General features: G+C 35.7%; 1 protein-coding gene across 8 annotated transcripts in view; it reads right to left on the minus strand.

Annotated features, from left to right (window-relative positions):
- Positions 1–24750, minus strand: part of MTA3 (metastasis associated 1 family member 3) — a 175679-nt gene that overhangs the window by 63013 nt on the left and 87916 nt on the right. For all 8 annotated transcript variants that reach the window (XM_084512660.1, XM_084512654.1, XM_084512659.1 and 5 more), the window contains exons 15-17: positions 17560–17646; positions 12698–12844; positions 2376–2407 (exon numbers count right to left, since the gene is read on the minus strand). In XM_084512660.1, the coding sequence (XP_084368786.1) occupies positions 2376–2407; positions 12698–12844; positions 17560–17646 (266 nt within the window). The remainder of the gene's footprint in view (positions 1–2375; positions 2408–12697; positions 12845–17559; positions 17647–24750) is intronic.

Genomic DNA, 24750 nt, shown 5'->3' on the forward strand with positions numbered 1-24750 from the left:
TAAACCGTGTCTTAAAAGCAGCATTTTGAAGTAAATATTTATTTATATAAACCACTAAAATTAGTAATGCAAGACTAACAGCCATCTATCCACAGAAAAACAGGAAATCTGGTTTATATTTAAAATGCAGAAAACAGACTCACCCTTCACATGCACGCAGACCCCTGAACTATTTTCTAGTACTTTATTTTTACAAACAGGAGTTTGAAGCAAAAAATAGGGATCCATGATTGTATTTGAATGCAAAAACAATTCTTGAGCTTTAAAAAAATAGAGCTAATGTTCTCAGAAAAAAATGTACAGTCTTTTCCTCAGCAAAGCATGCTCTATTCCTCATTAGCTTTGATTTAAACACAAATCTGAATCTCCAGAGACAAGGTCAGTTTTAATGTTGTACTTATGCTATCTCACCACCTGCAATGCAATGTACAAGGAGATGAAATGTTTTTTCCCAGCTAAGACAAAAGCTTTTTTACATCAAAGCATCCTAGGCAACATACAGATTTCCTGCCACTCTTCTCTCATTCCAATTGATTATCATGCTTTAACTTTGTATCTGTTATAATATTAACCATAATCAGTCAGAACAAGTGGACTTTATTTGAAAATAATTATTTATTGCAGTAGTCATTCAAAAATGGACCTCAACAGCATAGCTTCACTGTGTCTACATTGAATAGATAATCTCATACTGCTTCTAATTCACTCAATAATATTTTTTCAAGCTTTGGTGATATAATCTCCCTACTCAGTGGTAAGAAATTTTCCATTATACGTTCAGTTAGTTTAATAGCAGAGAAGAGTCAGCATTGTTACAACCTTTTCACACTAAACAGCATACCTATTTTTTAATTGCATTCTATTTATTTAAGTGCAATAGACAATTACATCACATTTCTTTTACTGCACCGATTAGTCCAAGTGGTCTGAACTGTCAGCAGAGGGATTTGGGGAGGCTAACAACACAAGGACTTCCAGAACTCAAGCTGTTTGAAAACCTCTCTCTTATCACTTTGAAGTTTGACTGTTCTTTGCATAAGGACACACTTATATAGGGAAAGAACATTTCTTTGGTTAAATTTGTACAGCTGTTCTTATGCATTGAAAAGAGACTGTCAAAATGTGTATTATCTTCTGAGTAAAAATAATAGGAAATGAATTAAAGAGAAATGAAGAATGAAGTTTCCAACAGACTCAGCATTAACCTCTAGCTCTCTTCCTGATATCAGTGTAAAATTGGAAAAATACTGAAATATTTTTCAATCCCTTCCAAAATTTTATGGCAGAGAAATTCGTTTGATTAAGCATCTTATTTGGATATAGGTCCATGTAAGCCAAATTCATGATAAACAACGAATATATGACATCCAGTAGAAAACAGAAACATCACTTTTTTCACACGCGTCTTAACCATTTTGAAAATTTGTGGTCTGTAGTCCTTACTGATTTATTATCCATTTGCTATGAGCTAAATCAGCTAAATTTGCCCTTTCCTCTGTGCTGAATCACAAAGAGGAAGTATTTCTGTGTGGGAATTTACATGTCCCACAAATGCTGTACAAGCATAAGAGGTAATAAATTTGAAGGGACACTGAAAACTGTAGGAATGAAAACAAAGAGGCTCTAGTCACATCATGTTTTGTTGTTGTTGTTTTAAAATGTCAAAGTTTGTCTCAAAAATTGGTCTCTTCCCAAAAGTGGATAGACCTCCCCCCAGATTCCTGCAAGACAGGCATATTCCCAGTCAGAGATTTTATTTATGTGAATTTTTGTTCAATCCTTATCTAACTTTTATCAGAAGCTTGAAACAGAAAAAAGATTGATAAAAATTTCTCACCCTACAAAATCCCAAGACAGATACTAAATCCATGACACTTTTATGCATAAAAATATATTTTATTTTAATTTGTCACACTGTTTAAGTATTTTCCCTGTTTCTGGAACCCAAACTATCAAACTCAATGTAAAGTCAGAAACGAGCCTCACAGTGGCACTGCAACGTGATGCAAGAATTAACATAAATTTTGAACTTTAAATGCTCTCTGACATGTGAAACACATAGCATGCAAGAGATTTAATGAACATTAGTTTGACATGATAATAACCACTTAAACACACAACAATAGAACTGTAATTGGATGTTTATGTATCTAAATGTACAGCTCTGCTACTTCATAAGCTACTCGACCAGACATTTTTTTCCCAAAACTTCCAATGAAATATGGCAGTTCACAGACCCATTTTGTCTCTACATGGATACTGGACTTTATAAGAAAACATGCCAACAGCTTATGATACGACTTAATTCGCTTTGTTTTCAAATGACAAATTGTATCTATAGATTGATCTATACCTGAAATTTCCTTTACACTTACCATTATTGTTCTTGTTGTATGGCTGGATGATTCTGGAAAACAAAAGAACCACAGTGCATTAGAGTATTGTCTTTATCCATATATTAAAAACAAACAAACAAACAAACAAAAAAACACCTGTTTTCTTAGGCTCGCCCTGAAGGCTAAGATAGTACTGTTCATGTACAAGAAAAATACCAGAAACACAGATTGGAAAGATGTCTCATGAAGCAAACATGAGAATCACTGATCCTGAAAATATATGGAAGGTTATAGTATACTGTTAAATGCACTCATTCCCTTTGTTTAATTATCCTCTTCTGCAAGCAAATATGAAAATGGAACTAATTGATGTTTCACATTTCAAGATTTTTTTTTTCATTTTGCTTTTAACATTGGATGGATGTTAAATTGGATGTTAATTGGATAACATTTAACATGGATGATAAGATCTGCAGAAAAAAATACAGAAAAAAATACAGAGCATCAACATAATTTCGTAACTATTCACATTTGAAACAGCTCTATGAAACTATGCAGAACTTTTTCTAAGAATTTTCATGGATTGTTGTTTTAATCAACAAACTAGATTGAGAATTATAACATTCAGAAATCTTAATTACTCTCTCCTACATGAGAGATTACAAGTTAGTCAGTTGAATACACAGTTATATTTATTTGCTGAGAAATCATGACCAGGCCAATAGCTAATGCAGACTTCATCCCCCCCTATTTAATTTAAAGTACATTTGCTTTTGTTGTTTGTTTTTTTCCCCCAAGGGCAGAAGACATCCTCTCTGGCATTATAACACTATGGCAGTCATACTACAGCTCTGTTCTTTATTGAAGCAGGATAACTTTAGTAACTAAACATCCTGCTAACCTGATAACTAAAAAAAATAAAAAAAAATGCTGATGATCTGTAAGATGCAAGATAATGTTACTATCAGTCTCATTGACCTGCTCAAAAATTTGGGTACAATTTCATCATTGTCTATAGTACATAGAGTTCACACAACACTAGCTGCAGTTCTGGGTAAAATGTCCTCAATTCTGCAAGAACTGAATAAGCAGAGTCTCAATTCTGCAAGTGGGGAAGTATAACCATCTGAGCAACTCTTGAAAAAAAAAAAAGGACTAATTTCTGTTACAAGCCCAACTTCCCAGAAAAAGAACAACAAAAAAACACACACGACTATCACCAAGAGCACAACTAGATTTCCTGAGGACTTGAACATCATATTAAACAAAAAGAATGTGGTTTCTTCAGTCTTGAAATACAAAGATATATTGCAGAGCACTTCCACTCATCCACAAAAAGACCAAAATGTACAAACAAAACTCCCATTTTTATATTCAGACGTATCAGTAGTAAGATATGTCCACTCTTACTCAGAGTTACTATGCTTTTCACATAGATTTATATGCAAAATCTATGATTATCATGGTTGTATTACTAATGTCCCAAGATAATACCTCTTTTGAGGAAGATGAGGACTGTAACACATAACAGCAGGATGTACCCAGAGGTTGTTAAACATCATATTTTTGAAGAATATTACAGAATCTGTTAATATAATGCCAATAGCTATTAACTCCAGGATATCAGCATTTTGATAACCTATTAATAAAACCAAGCAAAGAAGTGAAGAAAGATCTGTTATATTTGCAGAGTAATCTCTCTGTTTTATCATACAATACAAACATTCTCATTTTTTTCCAGATATATTTCTTAGGTTTAATTGCTGTAGATACTAAAGTATAATCTAAATTACCAAACATCTTTCAGAAAGAATTGAGTATACATATAAATGAAAAGCTAGGGAAATAACTATTTAGGTAGTAGATGGTCAAAAATTTCTAGATCTAGCAAAGACTCAAGTATTGTTGTTGCACAATTTAAACTCTTGCATACACTTAAAACTGAATAGTAAGATTTTGGAACCAAGGAGACACCAATTTCTTCCACAAAATAAATCACACCCTGATCTGGCAGAAATTTTTGGCTGTTGCTTGGGAGAAGAAACTGACCCTCACCCTGCTACAATGTCCTTTCAGGTAGTCATAGAGAGCAATAAGGTCTCCCCTGAGCCTCCTTTTCTTCAGGCTAAACAACCCCAGTTCCCTCACCTGGTCTTCATAAGACTTGTTGTTCTCTAGGCCCCTCACAAACTTCATTGCCATTCTTCAGGCATGCTCTAGCACCTTGATGCCCTTCTCGTAGTGAGGGGCCAAAAACTAAACACAGCACTCAAGGTGCAGCCTCACCTGAGCTGAATACAGGGGGACAATCACCTCCCTGGTCCTGCTGGCCACACAATTTCTGATACAGGCCAGGATGCTGTTGGCCTTCTTGCCTGCCTGAGCATGCTTCTGGCTCACGTTCACCTGGCTATCGACCAATACCTTCAGGTCCCTTTCCACCAGGCAGCTTTCAAGGCACTCTGCTCCAAGACTGTAGCATTGCTTGGGTTGTTGTGCCCCAACTGCAGGACCCGGCACTTGGCCTTGTTGAACCTCCTGCAGTTGGCCTCGGCCCATCCAGAGCCCTCTGGCCTTCCGCAGCGCCCTCCTGCCCTCAAGGAGTCCAACACTCACACCTAACTTGGTGTTGTCTGCAAACTTACTGAGGGTGCATTTGATCCCCTCGTTGATAAAGATACTGAAGAGAACTGGGCCCAGCAATGAGCCCTGGGGGACACCACTTGTGACTGGCCTCCAACTGGATTTAACTCTATTCACCACAACTCAGAGAAACAATATGCAGACAAGAAAAAGCAAGAAAGTACAGAAACATAAAAACATATCTCAAAGCATCTTCCCCCTACACAGGAAACTTCCAGTTATACTGCCTAATCATTTTTTGAATGTGCTTTCCATATTACATTATGCAATAAAATAGAAGTACTACTCTGCAATCACAGCTTACGAAAAATAATCAACCCACTTGACAGTAATCATACACAGAATCACTCTAAGTATGAACTCCAGATCTCAAATCCAGAACATGTAATTCATGAGGTAATATGCTGCTAACCCTGTTATCCAGCTGACAGGATTGTCTTTCTGAAACTTTAATTCTTTAAAATAATACCAGTGAAAAGCAGGCATTCCAGGAATTAGGCTCTGGTTAACTGCACTGTTTTATATGCTAACTTGATTATAGTGTTGTTCTTATTGTTTACTGTTTTAAGAGCTGATTTATTCTGCCAGTTATAAAAGCCAATATTACTGTAATTTCATGCCTACATATTACCTGTATGTAAAAACAAAACAAAACAACAAACAAACAAACAAACAAAAAAACAGAGCCCTGATTCAGCAGCAGAAATAGAGGGCAGTTCACCATGAAATTCCCTTTTCCTCTTTGTGCAATCCCTCTTGCTTGCTCTTTCTATTGAACTGCCATTTTCAGGAATTCCTTAGTACAACAAAATGGAAGCGATGTACAGCATGCTCAAAGTGGGGTATCAAAGTATGAATGCAATTCTAAATTTAAGGTTTTCAGAACCAAATGTACACAAAGAAGCCTTACAAATCCAAAGATACATTTTTGAAATAAAGGAAATAAAAGCAAAAAAAAAAAAAAATCCCCTATTTGATTTATGGTATACCTAACACCTTTGGAAATAACTCATATTTCAGAAGATACAATAAGCCTGAGAACTATGATTAAATAGAAATTGTGTTTTCACTTAGGCAAAAGAAAAGCACTCAACCATCTATATTTAAAACAAACAAACAAAACCATAACACAGTGATATGCTCTGTTAACGCTTATGATGAGTTCTTTCTCAGATGGAATTCAGGGAAACATGGGTTTGCATAAATGGTTTTGCCCCTTCCAAGTCATTCCGTGACCAATTTCATCACAAAGAGTTCATGCTGCTTACATTTACCTACTGAAAGAATACTCTACAGACTTAGCAGCCTTTGGACACACAGCAGAAGCCTGTTCTTTTATTTATAATAAAAAGCTCTCCACTACTTTGGAGATAATTGTAATGTGAATTCAATATAGGCAAATGATGACTGTACATTTATCATTCCAAGATAACACGATTTTCTCATTTTAATAAATTCTGGAAAGGTATTTCTCTTCTATTTCTCTGACAAAAATGACACATTCAATGAGTTTCCTCCTTGTTGATTATTTTTCACCTGAAGTCACAGTGTCATTTGTATCACTGAGGTTGGATGCATGAAGACAGAAGTGGAGAGGGGGAAATCATCAACTCATTATAAATGAACTGAAGGGAAAATATTGTTTTATCATTCTAAAATTTAAATAACAAAGCAACAAAAAGGCTTTTGACACACAAACATTGGATGGTGTATCTTAGTTCTACAAATGATTGACAATTTCATCAGTGACACCCTGGAGTAATTACAGACTCTGTAATTTTCCAGGTACATAATCTGGACACTGGAAGTTGTCATTAGTTCATCATCTCCAATATCACAATTTGTACATCTGCAAAAAGAATACACTAATTCAGAAATGCAAGTGCTAGAGCATTTTCTTTTTCTACTAAACGTTTAAAATGATTCCTTCCAACTGGATACTGAAAATAGACAGAAATTGGCTAGTGTTGTCCAAGTTGCAACAATCAAAGGTAAAAAGGGTTTTAGGTCAATTTCTTGAGGATCAGAGATGGCATTAATGACTGTATAGAACTATGCACAACAAGTCTCTTACCATAAAGCATTTCACATTGTCACATATATAAAAGCTCTCAGTTGTATAAGTCAGGAAATAACCATGAGTTATAAACACCCTTTTCAAAGTCCTCTGCTTTCATAGTAACATAACAGCATCATCAATATCTCCAGAGAGATCTGCTTTCCATGCTGACATTTCCATCAGGATCAGTGCACATATTTCAGTAAAAGATCTGTAGCCAAACATTTCAAAACTTTTGCTAGTTATACCAAAGATCAAAACTAGAATGCATGTGTCCAAAGAAAATTTCAGAGAAAAAGCTGGCAGTAGAACAATAAATAGCATTTGTTTCTCACTTTTGAGAAAAATGAGATACAATATTAATTATACTTTGTGTTTCAGCATAGAAGAAATGGCAAAAGTAGATTCACATAGCAGATTATCACATCTCTTTTCTTCTCTTTCAGTTGGAAAGTTACTGGTATGTAAAATGAGGCTTATAAAAATTTACGTAGGCATATAGTTTATTAATATGAAACATATATGAGAGATATTTTATGGTTTTATTTATAAAATTAAGTGCCAGATATTTTCTGGTATGCATTCCATGCTGCTAGCCTGACATCTCAGTGGAATATCTCCATCTTTGCCAAAAAATAATGTTGTGATAACAAAGATCAGGCATTTTAGAGAAAAGACATCTTCCTCTTCTGAGAAATTCAATCCAACAGTGAAAACTGCTTTCTTCTAACAATTTTGCACAGGGTTATGTGAAATGAATTACAATGAAATGTGTTTCGTTTTTTTCTGTTTCAAGAAAATTTGGGGCAGGAAAGACTCCAGTCTCTCCGATTGTCAGTTAAGGTGCATATATTTTCTTGTGACTGACAAAGGAGAGAAATTCCCAGTGGAAAAACAGGGGTGAAATATAAGCCCTTCTTCCTTGCTCATCTCCTCAATAGCCAATACTGATTAGTCATAAGCAGAGGAAGAGAGAGATTGACCAAAATAGCACCTAGGGGAGAAGGTACACTTTTTGAGGTCTTTCTCGCTTTGCCAATTGCTCATGTAACTTTCTCATCTTGCTGTGCTGGAGTTGTGCAGGTTGCTACAAAAATATACCCCCAAATTGCCATTTAATTCTTAGATACAGCTGATGACTTCAATAATCAATTCCCTAAGAAACTGAAGTATGACTGTTAAAAGAATCCTCTCGAAGGCATTAAGACATCTCAGCCTGAAATACAGTATTAAAGGTCCGGAAAAGGGAAGAGAGAATGGGGATTGGGATTGTTGATTAAAAACTCCTCAGCTATGAACAACCAGTTCTCCTGCTTCTTCCCACAAATCAATAAAACAGTATCATCAAGCACAGAATAATCTCTGTACTTTGTTAGTGATGTTATCATCTTGGATATCCTGTAGACATTTTGGTGTTGATGCATATAAAAGTTAGGAAATGCCTGCTAGTTGACAGAGATTACACTCATGTAGAATACCTTTACCTTTCCAAATATTAAGTAGAAAATTATCATTACTCACCCTTCCAAAACAACAGCCTGACGTAAAACTTGACTACTTGTATGTAACTGTTGCTCACTGTTAAGCAGCTCGTGGGTGAAAGTAATTGCTTGGAATAATTTCAGACACTATAATTTAAAGATCTGATTCAAAATATCTACAAAGCGCTTTATAGTCACACCTAAATCTTCTCATCATCAACTCAAGTCATAAAATAGGATACACGCAACATTATGCAACATCGTGATTTTCTGAAGACATTTTTTTCCCATTTGAAAGAGATTGTCTTCACTACTGAAAACCATTCAAATACTTGGTGTTGATTTTATTTTCAGCAGCAATGGATATTCTTTCTTATCTCAGCATAGTTAAAAGCACCAACATGCATATGTGAAAACTCCCCAAAATACTGTGATTTTTTTCCAGAACAGAGAGAAGTTTCCAACATTTTTCATTCCATCCTACAGAATGCAACGCTTCCTGTTTTTCGAAAATAAAGGAAACAACACTTTTTTTTTAAAGACATCCAGAAAAACTTCCTCCTACAAGAAAGTACACAAACAGGTACAAGATCTTTAACTGTGAAGAGGGAAAAATAGCCTCAGATCAAGATCTTTCTTTTGCAGACACCAACAGCCCAGAATAACAGCTGCAGTACGCAGTGCTTAAGCAGTGCAATTTTGTTCAGGTCTATGCATTATATATGAATCATATGTAGAACTACAACTATGTCTCTCAGACTGATAATCAGGTCTTTTAACAGCAAGTTACAATGGACAAGCCCCACTATTTCTGAAAAGAGCTAAATGATCTCCCTCAGCATTCTCAATAAAGATCAAGCAATAGTAGTCAGAAATTACAGACTCCCTTATCCCTATCAGTTGCACCAGACTTTTGGTGGAGGCACATACATGGGACATGAAAGGGAATCTTGTGCTACATTGGCCAAACTCTTGACTTAAGCCAACAAAAGACTACCCTACAAAATGGTAATTATGTTCTCATTTAGGCATATTATTCTTAAAAGCATTAAACCAAATACTAATGGTTTTTCTCATAATCTTACCCCACTCACTTAAACAGATCCTTCAACACTCAACTCACCTAAGCAATAAGACTGACTTCAAATATGTCAATATATATGCATATTTACACAAGCTTAAGTAACATTTACTTGAATACTGTAAATTATCATATATCTTAAACAAACATATTTCTATGGCTTAAAACAAACTTCTAATACTGTTTAAAAAAGCAAACCTGAACATGCAGACATTTCTATGTCAATAACATTAAGATTATGAAAATAGCTCAAGATAAGACTTAATGTAAGCTCACTGTGCTCATTTCTGTTTGCTCATTTCATCAAAGCATGAATTGGAAGACAGAATATATCATCTCCATAGTAGGCTTTCTGGATACTGTTAATTTATACAGTGCAATAAAACCAGCAACAATCAATAGTCTTTTGGAATCAAAACAGCTTTTTAGTATATTTATAGTAACATGAAAACTCTGGGGGCTGGCAAAACCTTTCATTGCACAAATAATACACATATCAGTACAATTACGCAGAAACCGCTATTTCTCAAATTGCTCTGGTCACTCAGTTGTTGCTCTGTGCTGAATAGAAGCTGAATAAATTACAGACCCCAAAATGTTTCTCTATTTATTTGGCTTGGTTTTTAATTTAGCAATAAGCAGAAAAGGGGTTAAATGGCAACTATGAAAGACAGGCATTTTTCAGTCAAAAGGAACAGAAGGTGTTGTTGAGTATTTTTACTGCTAGTTTGATCAGCTTTCCTGTGCATTTTGTTTCCTGGGGAATAAGGGATTAAGAAATGAAAAAAAAACAAGAGGACCACAACTACTACTAAAAAATGGAGATTGAGATGATTCAAGTCAGCACTGATGGTAAATAAAAAAGTTGGTTAAAGCTGATACATGGCAGAAGGCGATAGTGCAATTGGTTTATGCTGAGACAAATGTTAACAAAACTTGACGATAACTTATCAAAAGCATAAGCTTTGGCCAGTAACTAGTTTTATATTTCTTAAACTTCTCTTTGGCTTCTGTTCAACTGAGGAATCTAATAAAACTACTCTTTAAGAAGATCAATCCCATACCAAGCCATCTGAGCAGCAAGGAAACATCATTCAGTGAGGCTGTGCCTCCCAGGTCCACACAAGTACTTGCCCTTTGCCTGCTGCAGTTCCTTCACCGTGAGGCTGAAGAACTGAGAAAGCTAATGGTAACTTTCGGATGTTATAAAAACAGCATTCAGTAGTACACACTGATAGTGACTAAACTATTTCCACATACCATTGAGCTCCCTGCACATGCTAAAAAGTAGCAGAAAATCTAGAACCACACACACCAAAAAGAAAACAAAAAGAAAACAAAAACAAAACAAACAAAAAAAAGGATCATTATAGGTACTCAGTTTACTGTTTTATGCAGCATTGTTTAGGGAATTACTTTTATGCTTTTAACTTTAGAATACCTGATCTAATTCAGAAATTATTCTTTTGCATTTCCATTATCATTCTTATATCACACCTAATATTTCAGGAGTTATTTTACAGTTTGCTTGGACTATACTTTGCATGTTTTTAATTAAAGAGTGGGACAAGAACCCAAATAACCATTTTTACATGAGCAAGATATACCTTGCAGATTTCCACGCTCTAGGATATAAGCTTTCTTCACATTTGCATAGAAAATAGGTAAGCAGAAATAATTATCTCCTAAAGCAATAATTTACAGTTCTCAATGGTATTTTTTCAAATTAGATGCCACTTTGTGAAAACTGCATTAACACTTATCTGTTTGATACAAACTAATCAATGTGGCTAATGATTGGTTTTATAAATGCTTTATGTTGAAGAGAACATTGATATTAAATTGAAGAAAAATGTTAAGAACTTCCAAGGTCATCTCCTTGTGGGGAAACCACCATAGTAACGTTTACCTTGAACTCATTGCTACAACTTTCTTTGCAGTAGAAATGTAACATCATCTTCTTTACCAGGTCAAAGTCATTCTCCTCACAAAGATCATGTAAAGAATCCAGTCTAATGAGTAGCATTCCCAGAAGGGGAAAAAAGCAGCTTTTTTTCATAATTACATGCAATAAGTACCAGATTGACATTACAGAACTTAAGAATGAAAGTCCACAGCAAAAATTCTGTTGTGTGAAATGCTCTGCTTTTATACCTATGCCTATATGCCTATGCATCATCTTTTTTATCTAAGTCACATGGTTATCATCATGGTCCACTGAATAGCTTGTGTTGCCATGCATGTTATTTGCCTACTGTGTAAAGGCTGTTTGCACAATGAGCAAAGGTCCAAGAGATCCTCTTACTGTATATATTAAATAACCACTTTTTGTCAAAATATACAGTTATTTCTAGGTATTGTTAAGTGTACAGTAGGTATTTGCACTACAAGATACAAATAACATTGACAGTGACAGAAAAATATGATAGTTATGGGAAGATAATGGATAGAGTTTTCCTTCCAGTATCTGGAATACTATTTCTATTATCTTGTCTAAAATGAGTCCCTCTCATTTCTACCTTGCCCTGTGAAGCATGAAAACAGCATGTCTTTTGTGCCAGTCATGTCCGGAACAGCCTATTTCAGAGTCTAGCTTCTTTCAGATTTCTAGTCCCAACCACCACAATGAATTGCACTACAAATAAGGTAACTGCTTACAAAAGTTACAACTCACAAAAAGAGTTCAGGAAAGGCAGTGCGTATCTCTGCAAAATATTTCTTCAAATAAAAATGCAGTAAGTCAAAATAAAGCATTCATTGCATCCTTCCCTTTTCACCAAATTTGTTTTATCCCTTTCTTGATCTCTCCTATAGAGTAGAAAGATTAGTAGGAAAATGGTACATATAGTTTTTGTAAGAGATGGCATTAATGGTATTAATTGATACCCATGTTCAGTGAATACGCGTTATCATTCTTTGCATTGAGAATCAATGCTATAAATATGCTATCTATATCTTACATTTGTCAGAATGTACCCCCTTATTTTACGTCATTTCTTAAAACCATATTCCCACAGAAAAGTCACAAAACTTTATTTTAGGCCCACAGAAAGTTTTGCAATTCATAAACTTATTGATTTTATATTTTTACACATACCATCAAGACCATTATGATGGCTGTAGTTTCTCTTTCCCAAAATACTTAGTGAAGAGTGATTGGAGGGTGCAAGCAGTCGTTTTGCACTTGGACTTTGAAGGCTTGATGTTGATCTGATTACATTGGGTTTTACTGCAGGATGAATTTCTGTTTAAGACAAAAGAGAAAGAAATACGTGATTTATAAAAAAACAAACAAACAAACAAAAAACTTTCAGTCCACTCAGCTTACAAAATTTACACTTAAATTTCTAGTGAAATGGAAGTTTCTTCAGCACAGATGTGTTTATGGGACCTTGAATAACAATTTGAACACAAGTTTTCATACTTGTCCTTCCAAATAAGAAAAAAAATCTATTTAGTTTTAGATTGCCTGAGTTTACTACAATGGTGTAGATGTGTAAGGTTTTCACAGGTGAAGAGATAATACAGATCAAACTGAAACAGTTCAGTGTTTGCATTTTCCTTCCCTTTTGAGTTTTGTATTGGAGCTACACACCTACAGATTTTTAATCAAGCAAATAAAAACATTTTACAACAGTGAAACCACTAGAAAACCTCAAGTTATTCAATGTTTTCTCTCACAAGAGCAAACTTTAAGGGATCCTCCCACATATAAGTTGCTATATTCAAGAGTCAGGGAATGAGCTACAGCAGAAGACTGGAGCTGAAACTACCCCACTAATCGCAGCAGAAACAACCAAAAATGTCAAGATTGCACTGGATTTCCCAAGTACTGCCAGACTCTAATACCCATTATTAGGGTTTCACATGTCCCAGAGGATCTAAGAGTTCACGCAGTAGGACTATTTCATTGATGGAAGAAAGGTAAGAGGCACTGAAATTCATCTGCCCAGTGCACCTTAGAGCAGGTAGCTGCTGCAATTGCCAAAAGCTGATACAGCTGTATGAGAATTTCCCAGTAATCTGCCAGATAAAGTTGTCAAAAGATGCAGAGAAGCAGCAGTAGACAGACAACATTGTCCATCTTGTGGCCGGGCTGAGGCCTGCCGCGCGAGTCCCCTGCTGGTTGCAGAGTGAAGCCCTGTGGGCAGAGGGGCTGGCCTTCAAACCAGAAGCTAGCTGTCTGTGGGGAGTAAGAAAAATAAAATAAAATACTTTTGTAGCCCAGGCTTGTACTCTTCAGAGTGATTCTTTCTGTTTTTCTGTGTATAAAATAAAGTGCAGGAGGTAGGTATATGCAACACAAAAAAGGAGGCTCAGTGTTGAAGGGGAAGGCCCCCCCACCCTCTGCTGCTCAGTTATCACCCAGGAGAAACAGATATGATTGTACAGGAGTCAAAGTCCACTCCGAGAGCTGATTTTTCTTCTTCCACAAGTGTTAAGAAAGCTCATTATCGGAGCACACACCTGCCTGGCACCACACACCCATTCTCCCAGCAAGCCTTCACAACCAGTCTACAGGAACTCAAACCACCCACCTACACCAGGAGCTTGCCGATGCACAGCGACAACACTTAGGCAGTTGCAATAACCTTTAAAAGGCATTAAAAGGAAGGTGGGAGAGCCAAACAGTTTCATCCATATCCAAATAGGTAGAAAGGAGTGATGATGGCCACAGTGAGTTTGCCAGAACATGCAGTGGGAACAGAATGCCAGAAAGGCACAGCGCCAACAATCTTCAAATTAGGAAAGACTATGCCTAACTAGTTAACAAGTGGTTTGGTCACAGTATGCAATCCTACTCCTAAATCATGAATAGTCTTATCCAAGACGCTTCAAGAGATTCTGATTAAAAAGAGTCAAGCAGGATAACACATTAGTAGTTGTTAGAATAACATAAAACTAACACACTGGTAATTGCCTAAAGGCAGTCCTGTAAGGCTGATTTTACAGCATCATCACCCATTTTTCATAGTGTAGAGAACAGGAGTCTATTTTGCTTTTTTACTAAAATGGGAATAGAAGTGTGCTTCATATTATGAACCCTCTTTCAGTTTGAAGTTTCACCTTAGAAAGTAGAAAGATTTGTGCTCCTTATTGAATATATATATTATATATATATATATCCTTATATGGGATTTGGATTCTAAAATGCTCATTTGGCAACATATTTCAATTTTCAGAAGGAAATTATTAACATTTTGGGCTACTACTACTAGAATATTATCTTATTTGCCAAAGAGCTCCAGTAGCAACCACAATAATTCCAGCAGCTGTATCAACAGACTAGAACACAAACTCCTTCTCTCTACAGCATATACGGGATAAAATTCTGTATTTCCAGGCTATGCTAACAGGAGGAAGGAGGTCACTAATCCTCAGTTTACTACAATAGCAATCCCTTCTCTTTTTGCAGCAGAGGAAGGTAGCAGGACCAAGTTCTCCCTTTAAGTTCTAGAAAGGAACTTAATTAAACTGCCAGGACCACTTCTCAACAAAGTTTTACTTTAGGGTCTTTACACCATGCACTCTCAACCTCTACCTATAGACTTGCTTCAAATATTTGCACATTTTGTAGAACAGCACTTTCTAACTAACTGCTTCATCATGCCTGAAGTAGTGAGGCATTTCAGGGTTTTTGACTGAATTTTTATATTGTCTTGAATTACTGCAATAGTAATTAGGAATCCTTTAGTCCTACTGCTACCACCTTTGTTCTACAGCCTAGTATACTTTTTTTTTTTTTTTTCCCACTGTAAATCTCCTAGCCACTTGCGGCTTCTCCTGATTTAGAGAACTAAATATATCATCCAAATAATCCAAATTATCCCTTTAGGCAGACAACAAATAACCAGCTGGCCAGATTCAGATTCTGTGATCACTTCTGAAATTAAAATAAAAATAAAATGGAAGAAACAATACCTGAACAACATATTAGGCATTTTTATGAGACCAACTTGCAGCCTCAAGTAATAGCAATAAAAACTGTAAAAACATCTCCCATTTCCACTAACACCACTAAGGTAAATATATATAGATATATATTTATATTTATATATATAACATATATATATAATATTATATATACAATTTTTTATGTATATCTATATATAATATATAATTTGTGTATATATATCTCCAAAGCAAACAAAGAAAAGTTGAAGTCTCCTGCTGAGACACTTAAATAAGCAGCCTGAATTCCAGAGGTGCTTAAGCAGTTGGATCTCTCTCATCTCTTCTCCTCAGTATGCATCCCAGCTGGAAATGCTAGGCTGGTTTCCTCATAACCAAGAGGCAATATAGGACATTTAATTAGCCAGAGGCTCACATTAGGGGGTTTGTTTAGTAAGCACAGTGAAGTCTGAACACATTACAGGGGATTAACCCTACCTCTCCCGAGGACAGGGCTTACTTTTAATGCTTAACCTATCTCACCTGTGGAACCGGCAGCCAAGAAGCAGAACAGAGATAAAGGGAAGCAATGACCCACAATGTGCAGGGCATTGATATATCCTTTCTGCCTTACCAGTAGGGCTCAATAAGAGTTGAACCTGCGAGATGCTGTTAACTGTATTCCAGCATGTTTGTGGGCTGTGTATTATTACATGATACTTAATATTATGATTATTATTATGACATGACCGGTTGTATATCAGCATTAATCTTGTTCATGAAACCTTCACCTAAGTACACACAATGATATCTGACATTGTTAATTCATTTATTCCCACTAAATCTACAGAAGCGTGCTTTCAGAGGTACTAATATGATCTCTCTCAGACTAGACAACATGACACTAAAAACATACAGCATCTTCTCATACACTGATGGTGTCCTTTCTTCGTTTGGCTACCCAAAAGGGGTCAACTAGATGAACCATCATCCCCTACCACAACCACAGTTCTTCCCAGTCATTCAGAGCAAACCTCTCATTCCTTCCCATGACAGCATACCTAACACAACCAGGGTGCATGTAGGAAGTTAGCAGTGGCTTTTTTCTTTAACTGCAGGGTAGGAGAATCAAAATTCAGTGACAGGGGCCGTTAATTCTTCATTATCCATTTTTTTGAAGTTTGGATTTTGTTAAACTTCATGATCTGGAATAACTGTCAAAGCTACATTAATAGCTGATTTTTATTTCAGAAAGTGAAGCAACTGTTATTGATTACTTTGTTGTAGTACAAACAAACTCCTGTTGGTTAAAATTTTGAGGAAAACCATCTAGTTCTATCCTTATCTTTACTACTGTAGAATGGTGTTAATATATTGCAGACTTACTCACAGATTCTGATCAATAGATTGATTTCTATATTTATTTCAGGATGAATAAAAATCCTCTAGGGTATTTCATCTCTTAGTTGTAAATATTTAACAGTCAGTAGCAGCTCCTTACAAAGAGAACTATTTTCATTTTTAATAGCAAATTAAAATTACTAGAATTTCTCCTCTCCCCATTATGTTATGTGAGCACCTTGTCCTCTTGGCTATAATCTCAGCACAGATTTCTTTACTTTTTTCTTTACTTTTTTTTTTTTATTATTATTATTATTATTTTATCCAATTAAGAGTGTCATCAAATTAAGTGTCTGTGTAGCTGAAGTCTGCTCCTTCAGTACATGGGAGTTTTACATATGGATTCAAGAGGCATAGATGCAAAGCAGCGTTGAGCATACTGTGTATCTCCCATTTTAGAGTTTGTTTGTTTGTTTTAAGTAATATTTTTCACATTGTGAGTTACATCAGGTTTCACTCTGCCATTTTAAACCAGTATCAGAAAGCCTTTTGCCCAGATTCTCCAAGTTCAGTCATGCAGTTTTGCAGCTGAATAGAGTAGCAGAACAGAATATTTATTCACTTTACAGTTTTCTTGTTTAATCTCTCATTTTGCACATAGAAATTTTCTATCAGTAAACACTGAATGATCATTTGACTCATTTTTCTCTGGAAGCAGATACCCACCTAAATACCCAATGATACATGACAGTGGCTTTCTGGTGCTTTTGATCTTCAGAGGATTTCCAGCAATTTCACAATGTCGATCGGCATCTGAGAATTTCAAAGAATAAAACTCAGTTTAAACATTTTACCATTACAAATGTGATTAGGACATGCCAGCCAGTTTCAAGTTTTTAACACAAATTTCTTGGCTGATTTTTTTTCCCCTTTTAGCACATATTCTTCTTTTTTCATCAATGCTAATAACGATAGATATTTAAAAGCAGGCTACATATTAATTTATGTAGATATTTAAAAGCAGGCTACATATTCATTTATGCAAGTGATGTTATGATTTTTTCTTTCAATTATTTTTAAAGTTAATATAAGTTCTAACACAAATGTCATTATATTTTTTGCCTACAAAGTCATTTTGCAAAAAGTCAGCTAGGTAAATGAAACACAAATGAAAACATGCGTAGTAAAATAAAAGCAGCTCTGGCTATTAGCAGGAATTTACACCGAACTCTTCACTTTATTGTTCTTTACAAGCTTGTCTGGCTCTAAATGGTGTAACATAGAACTGTGAGAGCTTTAAATTTGAAGCCTGAGTTCTGTCATGAATTACTCCCATGGTACAGTGATTCAGACTGTTCCACTCTATTGTGGCATGATAAATCTTAGACACACAAAAAAAACTTTACTATGAACTTGTGAATAAATTCGCCCATTTGTAACCAAGTATGACAGAGCTCAAAGGTCTCAATGTTAGCAGCTTCTTGCAAAGCAAACAAAAAGTAAGCAGCTCAGTAACTACCTCAATTTGATGCTAAAACTATGAACTCACACATTTAAAGGCACCAAGAATACATAGACAGACTTCCTAAAACCCCCAATGCAGAAGGGTTATTAAGAAAAGATTCACACTTGAGGAGCAGAATCAATCAACCTAAGGCAAAAATCCACAGGACACCAGGTTAAGCAGTTTCCAGATTACTGGAACTAAACTATCTTTTTAAAACTCATTGGAGTGAATGGGTCATCTGTTTTCTGAAACCACATAAAACATCCCTACACACAGTATTCCTAGAACATAGGTACTCTGTTTCATACAAAACCACATTTGTATTTTGGTTTTGTCGAACTAGCATTCTCTTACATGGAATTACTTCTCATATGTACAGACAACAAGCTGCACATTTCTTTGTATGTGTGTCACTTGCACACACACATCTGCATTTTCTAACAAGCTTTACAGGAACTAGGTATTACAAATAAATTATGGTAATTATAATTTCAATTTGTATCCATGTTGTGTTTTACCAAAATGTTCCTGTGTTTCAATCCAACACAAGGGAATGAGTACACAGACGCATGAATGGACACTATAGAACAATTTATGTTTGAGGAAAAACACAAAATTTACAATCTCTGCAGATTCTATCCAACTCTTTGAAAAAAATAAATAAATAAAACACACAGGTCATGTAACCACAGCAATGACTGAAATAAGTACTTCAGTATGTTGTTCACAGGTGTTTTACACCCAGCAGACCATTTATTTCACTATATTAAGGAATCTAACATGAAATTCCAAGTACCTCATTATTTTTTTCTTAATAAAACAAAATATGCTGTGCTGCTGTGCTCAGTGAAAAAAATGCACTGAATCTAGTGCCTGGAGTATTTTTAATACTCCACAACTCTTGAAATATTTTAAGTGACAGAGTAGAAAGATATGTCTCCACTGTCTCCCTTAGTAAAACAAGCACAGGGTCTACAGTGAATATTTTATAGTTACTTTGGGAATAAGAAAGCATTGACTATGAAGTAATCAGCAAGAAATTTTTCCATCTAAATGTCTTCACTGTAAAAAAAAAAAAAAAAAAAAAAAAGACTGAATCATAGTGAGATATTAATAAGCTGACTGAGAATACAGACTGAAAAAAAAAAAAAAAAAAAAAAAAAAAAGCACAATTTCCCTGCTTGAAGCAAAACATGTTCACCAAAGGTCCCTGGTCAGTATTCCAAAGTACCGCTATCTGTCAAACATGTTTAACAATGTTTAACAACAGCTGACTTTAATGCACAATATGGATTCCCATGAAAAATATAATAAATGTTATGATCTTTATGCACTATTTGTACAATCCTTGTGATTTCTGTATCACCCTCATGTGTAATACCATAGACAGAACATTTACACAGAAAGTTGTGAAAAACAACAACAAATATCCTAAAATCAAATATGGGTTTCCATGTGAACATTAAAAATTTTAGTATTAGTGAAGTAAGGAAAAGAGAGAAATTAGAAGGCATTTCAAAAAAAAAAAAAAAAAAGTCAAAAATTTGAGTATTATATCTAATGGTGGTTTTTTTCAGACATCAAAGGCAAGAAGCATGCTAGTGTCTGTAGCAATAGGAGATGATCAAGGTGTGATGAAAATACGCCAGACAGATAAAGGCACTGCAGAAAAAGTGGATTAATTCTATGTAACAATGCTCACTGCTGGGAAATTTCAACAAGCTCACTTTCAAAACCCCTTATATTAGGAAAGTGTGGGAACTATTTCACATTGAAGTGTTCATAGGAAACATTCAAGACAAACTGATTAACGAATCAAAACAAGTTTTCAGGACCAGGTGGAATTCATCCAAAAAGAAACTGCTGAGCACGTACACTGCTGGTGTTTAGCTATTGCTTAAACTCCTCTCCATTCAAGAGAACAAAAACAGGGCAAACACGATAACATTCTTCACTAAGTAGCTTTGTAGACTGGCAAAAGGGCTGAACTATTAATAGAGGCATACAGCTCAAATATGGAAACACAAAGAGAGCCAACAGTGACCTTGTAAAAGGAAAACACGTTTAATGTGTTCACATTATTCAGCCACATGCCCTTGCAACAAGGACGATTGCATACTGGGCATTATTAGCATGGGTGCAGCCAGCAGGGCAAGGGACCTGATCCTTCCCCTCTACCTGGCTGTTGTGAAATCACATCCAGATGTTCTGTCAAGTTCTGGGATCCCCACTACTAAGAGATACAGGGATACTGGAGCAAACCCTGCCACTGGAGAGTCACCACAGCGGTGGGGAGCTTGAGTAGAGGATGTACAGAGAACTGGGTCAGTCAGCCTTGAGATGGGAGCGTGAAGGGGAGACCGACTGCCACATGCAACTACCAAGCTGCAGAGCATGGAGAAGACAGAGCCAGACCCTTCTCAGAGGTACATGGCAATAGGACAGCCGGCTATTGCTGCCTGCAGCAGCAGACCCAAGCTGGGACATGGTAGTTCTTGCTAGATGTAAGGAAACAACTGAGTACCATGAGGTTGGTCAAATACGGAGCAGGTGCCCAGAGGGGCTGTGGAGTCTCCATGATTGGAGATATACAGAGCTGAGCTTGACAAAAGGCCCTAAGCACCTAAGATTTGTGCAGGTGGTGGAATTAGAGACATCCCGAGGTCTCTTCCTACCAACGCATCTTGAAAAACAGCACCTGCAACTATCAGGGGTCTGCCAGGATCCTCTGACAGAATCATGACACATACACATGCAGCTGATCTGGCATCGCCCAACCTGGAATTTCAAACAGCTTTTGACAAAATCTATCACAAAAGACTGTTGCTGTTCAGCTGCTATGATGTAAGAGAGATGGTTTTGTCAGGGATTAGTCCCTGATTAAAAGCAATTTTCTATGCAATTCCAAAAGGATCTGCACTGTTCAATGTTGAAATAATTGGAAAAAGATGTGATGAGGGAATTACGTTTCCTGATAATAAATTACTGAACATAATCATAACTAAAGCTGATTGCAAAGGATACCAGCAGGATCAAGCAATAAATGTAAAGTGATTCTTAAGGGGTAAAATGACTAATACACAGATATAGATATGGGTTCTGACCTATCACCATGCAGAAGAAAATTCTTGGTGTCAGTGTCAACAGCTTTCTACAAATAGCTAGATAATACTCAAAAGCAGTCACCTAAAAATAATTAAAATCAGAATATTAAAAATTACTATGAGAGGAAGAGCAAGCAAAACAGAAAACATCATGTGACATACTCAAAAATTAAGGGAAATCCCTATCTTGTAATAGGGGTAATTGTAATGTAATTATCCCTATTGCATGTAATTCAGGACACCACAACCCTAAAAAGAACACGGTACAATTAGTAAAACTACAGGAATGACATTTTGACTCACACTGTGAAATGGATTCTCTAAGGTTCCAAACAGACCAAGTTCTCAAACTACAAAAGGGATAACTGTTGTGAATATTAGAGAACAACAAAATCCGGTATGCTATGAAGATGGTGATAGTGAATGAGGCTTGTTCTTTTAGATCTGAAAGGAGTTTTAATATTTTTGTTCACTAGGTTTGTAGACCTCTTCAGTTTACAGATTCTCACTTGTGAGTTATTTCTCTTTGACATTCCAACATACTGCTGTCAAAACTCAGATTAACTAATGAATTTATGGAATATATTCTCTGATTTCTATTCTTCTTGGAAACTTTGGAAAAAATCTAGTTCATTATTGTATTTTACTGGCTAAAACTATCTGGCACAAATTATATTTAAAGATTATAGTAAATATTTTAATTCTAGGTACAGCCAAAAGATAATTCCACAGCTATCAAAATCAAGAAAACAAGAAATTCTTTGACCTAAGACCTGTAAATGTCTTACTTACTTCAGATGAATGGACAGTGTTTTGTCAGTAAGCATGGACTGTTTGCTTACAAAGACAAATCACTAAGATCTTTGCATATTCTATTCAATTCTTGTTTGTCATTATCAAATAATAAACAGTACCATGTACCAAATGGTTAATTAAATCTACAAATTTAAAGGCATAATTTTCGATCATATACATTATATACATTTCCAGATAACTCTAGATGCAATACCGTCCACTGAAAAGATTTTGTCAATCACATCTGTATAGACAGTGTAGACAAAGTTAAATTACTATAATTAATATAGTTCTATTGATAAAACTATACATGAGGAAGAAAAAAAAGACACCTTAAAATCCTTATTTGCTGAGGTCTTAATGTTCACAGATGCATGGTTCATTGCCAAGCATACATCAACAATCCTGTAAACTGGAGACAGATCTTGTCAGTCACCACCAGGAGAAGAATGCCCACTTCACTTTCCTCTAATTAAGAGTGCTACCACAGACAGGATTACTTTGTTTAACTTTCTAAAAGTAAAATAGCTGAAAAGAATGATATTTTGTCTGATTCAGAGCAAGGGAATTTCCTTTTACTGAAATTCACCAATTTCTAGTTATTCCTGAAAATCCATCAGACAAGTTTATGGTCACAAACTAATGCAAGTCTATTATCTCTGGGCAGAACAAAGTTTGAGATTCCTGTGATGGATGACTGTACTCCTAGCAGGAGATGCCATGCTATAAACCTTCTGGTGGCCATCCGTAGTTTAAACTGAGACGTGAATGCATTTTCTCCATTACCTCCTGCTGGCATCCGAGCTGGGGTCATGCTACATTGTTCACTAATGAGAAAAACTTAATCCTCTGTGCTAACTGAAGGAATGAAGAATACAGAACCGGGCCTTGTTCTCTGCTACTGGACATAATGGGCTGAGGGTGATGATGTGGGTGAAATTACAGGAATCAAATAAATGCTCTGAAATTATTTTTTCTTTTTGATTTTTTCTCCCTAAAATATGGTTGGGCCTGAGATTAGTGTTCCCAAAAGCTTCCATGCCCCTACAAGACTAAAGAAGTATTAGCAGGTAAGTTCAGGCAGAATGCAAAAACCGATTTATTTTAGGAGCAAGCTCTGACTAGCTTGTTCAGACTTCCTTTCTCAGAACTGGGAATTGCTTTCATCAACAACCTGGCACTTCAACAAATTGCCTAAAGACTAAGAAGGCATAAAATGTGGTATAGTGCTTGGGTTAGAGTGCCCTACCATCCTTCTTTATTTAGATTTTAGGGTTCCCAAGTATGTAACAATGTTGATATGGTGCCATTTCACAACACAGTTGTGAAATCTAGTTACATTACCCAGCACCAGTTCTGCACACACACAGAATGAGGTCATTCTTACAAAGCACCTATAAAATCAGATTTGAGTTTCAGCACATGAACGTGGAAAACAAATTCCAAATCCTTAATCGGGTCTTGGACATCTTAACTATCTCATGTCAGATCATATCATGGGTAACCCGCTATTTTGGCCAGGTTATCATATAAGCATGATTCTAACCATTCAAAATTCTAACCTACAAAAATTCATTCAGTATTGTAACCGCTCAGTTGTTTTCAACAAGTGAAATTATCACTGCTACGTATCTCTTTTTTAAATGATATACATCAAGCTATCACTAAAAAAGAATTCAAGGCATTCAGATAAAGAGTCTATTTAGTTATAACAAAAATCTACATAGTGCACCAAAAGCACATCACCAAATGCAAGTAGACAAACAAAGCTAGAAAGACTAATTTTTATTGATCTACTTAATGGGTTTTACCAGAATAAGGATATGACGAAACACAAACTGTATGCAGGTAAGGCTACCATATGGTTCTATAGAGATTTTCTGAAACAGAATATATGCGTGTGCGTGTGTGTGTGCATGTACACACAGAGAAACATGAATAAAGTTAATTAAATGAGGTATGATGTGGTTACCACTATTACAAAATAATTTGAATGCTTTGCTTAGAAAGCATCAACAACTATGACTTTTTGATTTGTTATGTCTAAGAGGAAGCAACAGTATTGAAAAAGACAACACCGCAAGGTCCAGATTTTACTTTACCTGAAATGAATAATGAAAGAAACTACAGGAAAAAAAAAATCTATTTGCTCTTGATGATAATCTGATGTGGCACTTTTTCAGTGAATGGAACAGATGAAGAAGTCATGACATTCCTAGTCTGATGCAATAATGACTCCACTGTTGAAAATCTCGGATTTTCACTCCTTTGCTTTAAAAGTTGAGAAATGTATGTAACATCTTTTCTACTTTGATGATTAACAGTTGGATAAAGACTTTCGTTTTCTATTTTCTTCCTCTTCCTTAAACAACAGATTGATCTTTCTAATGGAGTAGAAAGATGCACTGCAGCGAAAGTACTCGCTGAAGTAAGAAAAATAGGGATATTGATAAAAGATTCAAGGTTCAGGTGAAACTAATTCAAACAATTTTCTTCCATGATTTAGTAGAA

This window comes from Aythya ferina (genome assembly GCF_964211825.1).
Source record: "Aythya ferina genome assembly, chromosome: 3".
In the NCBI taxonomy this organism is placed as follows: Eukaryota; Metazoa; Chordata; class Aves; order Anseriformes; family Anatidae; genus Aythya; species Aythya ferina.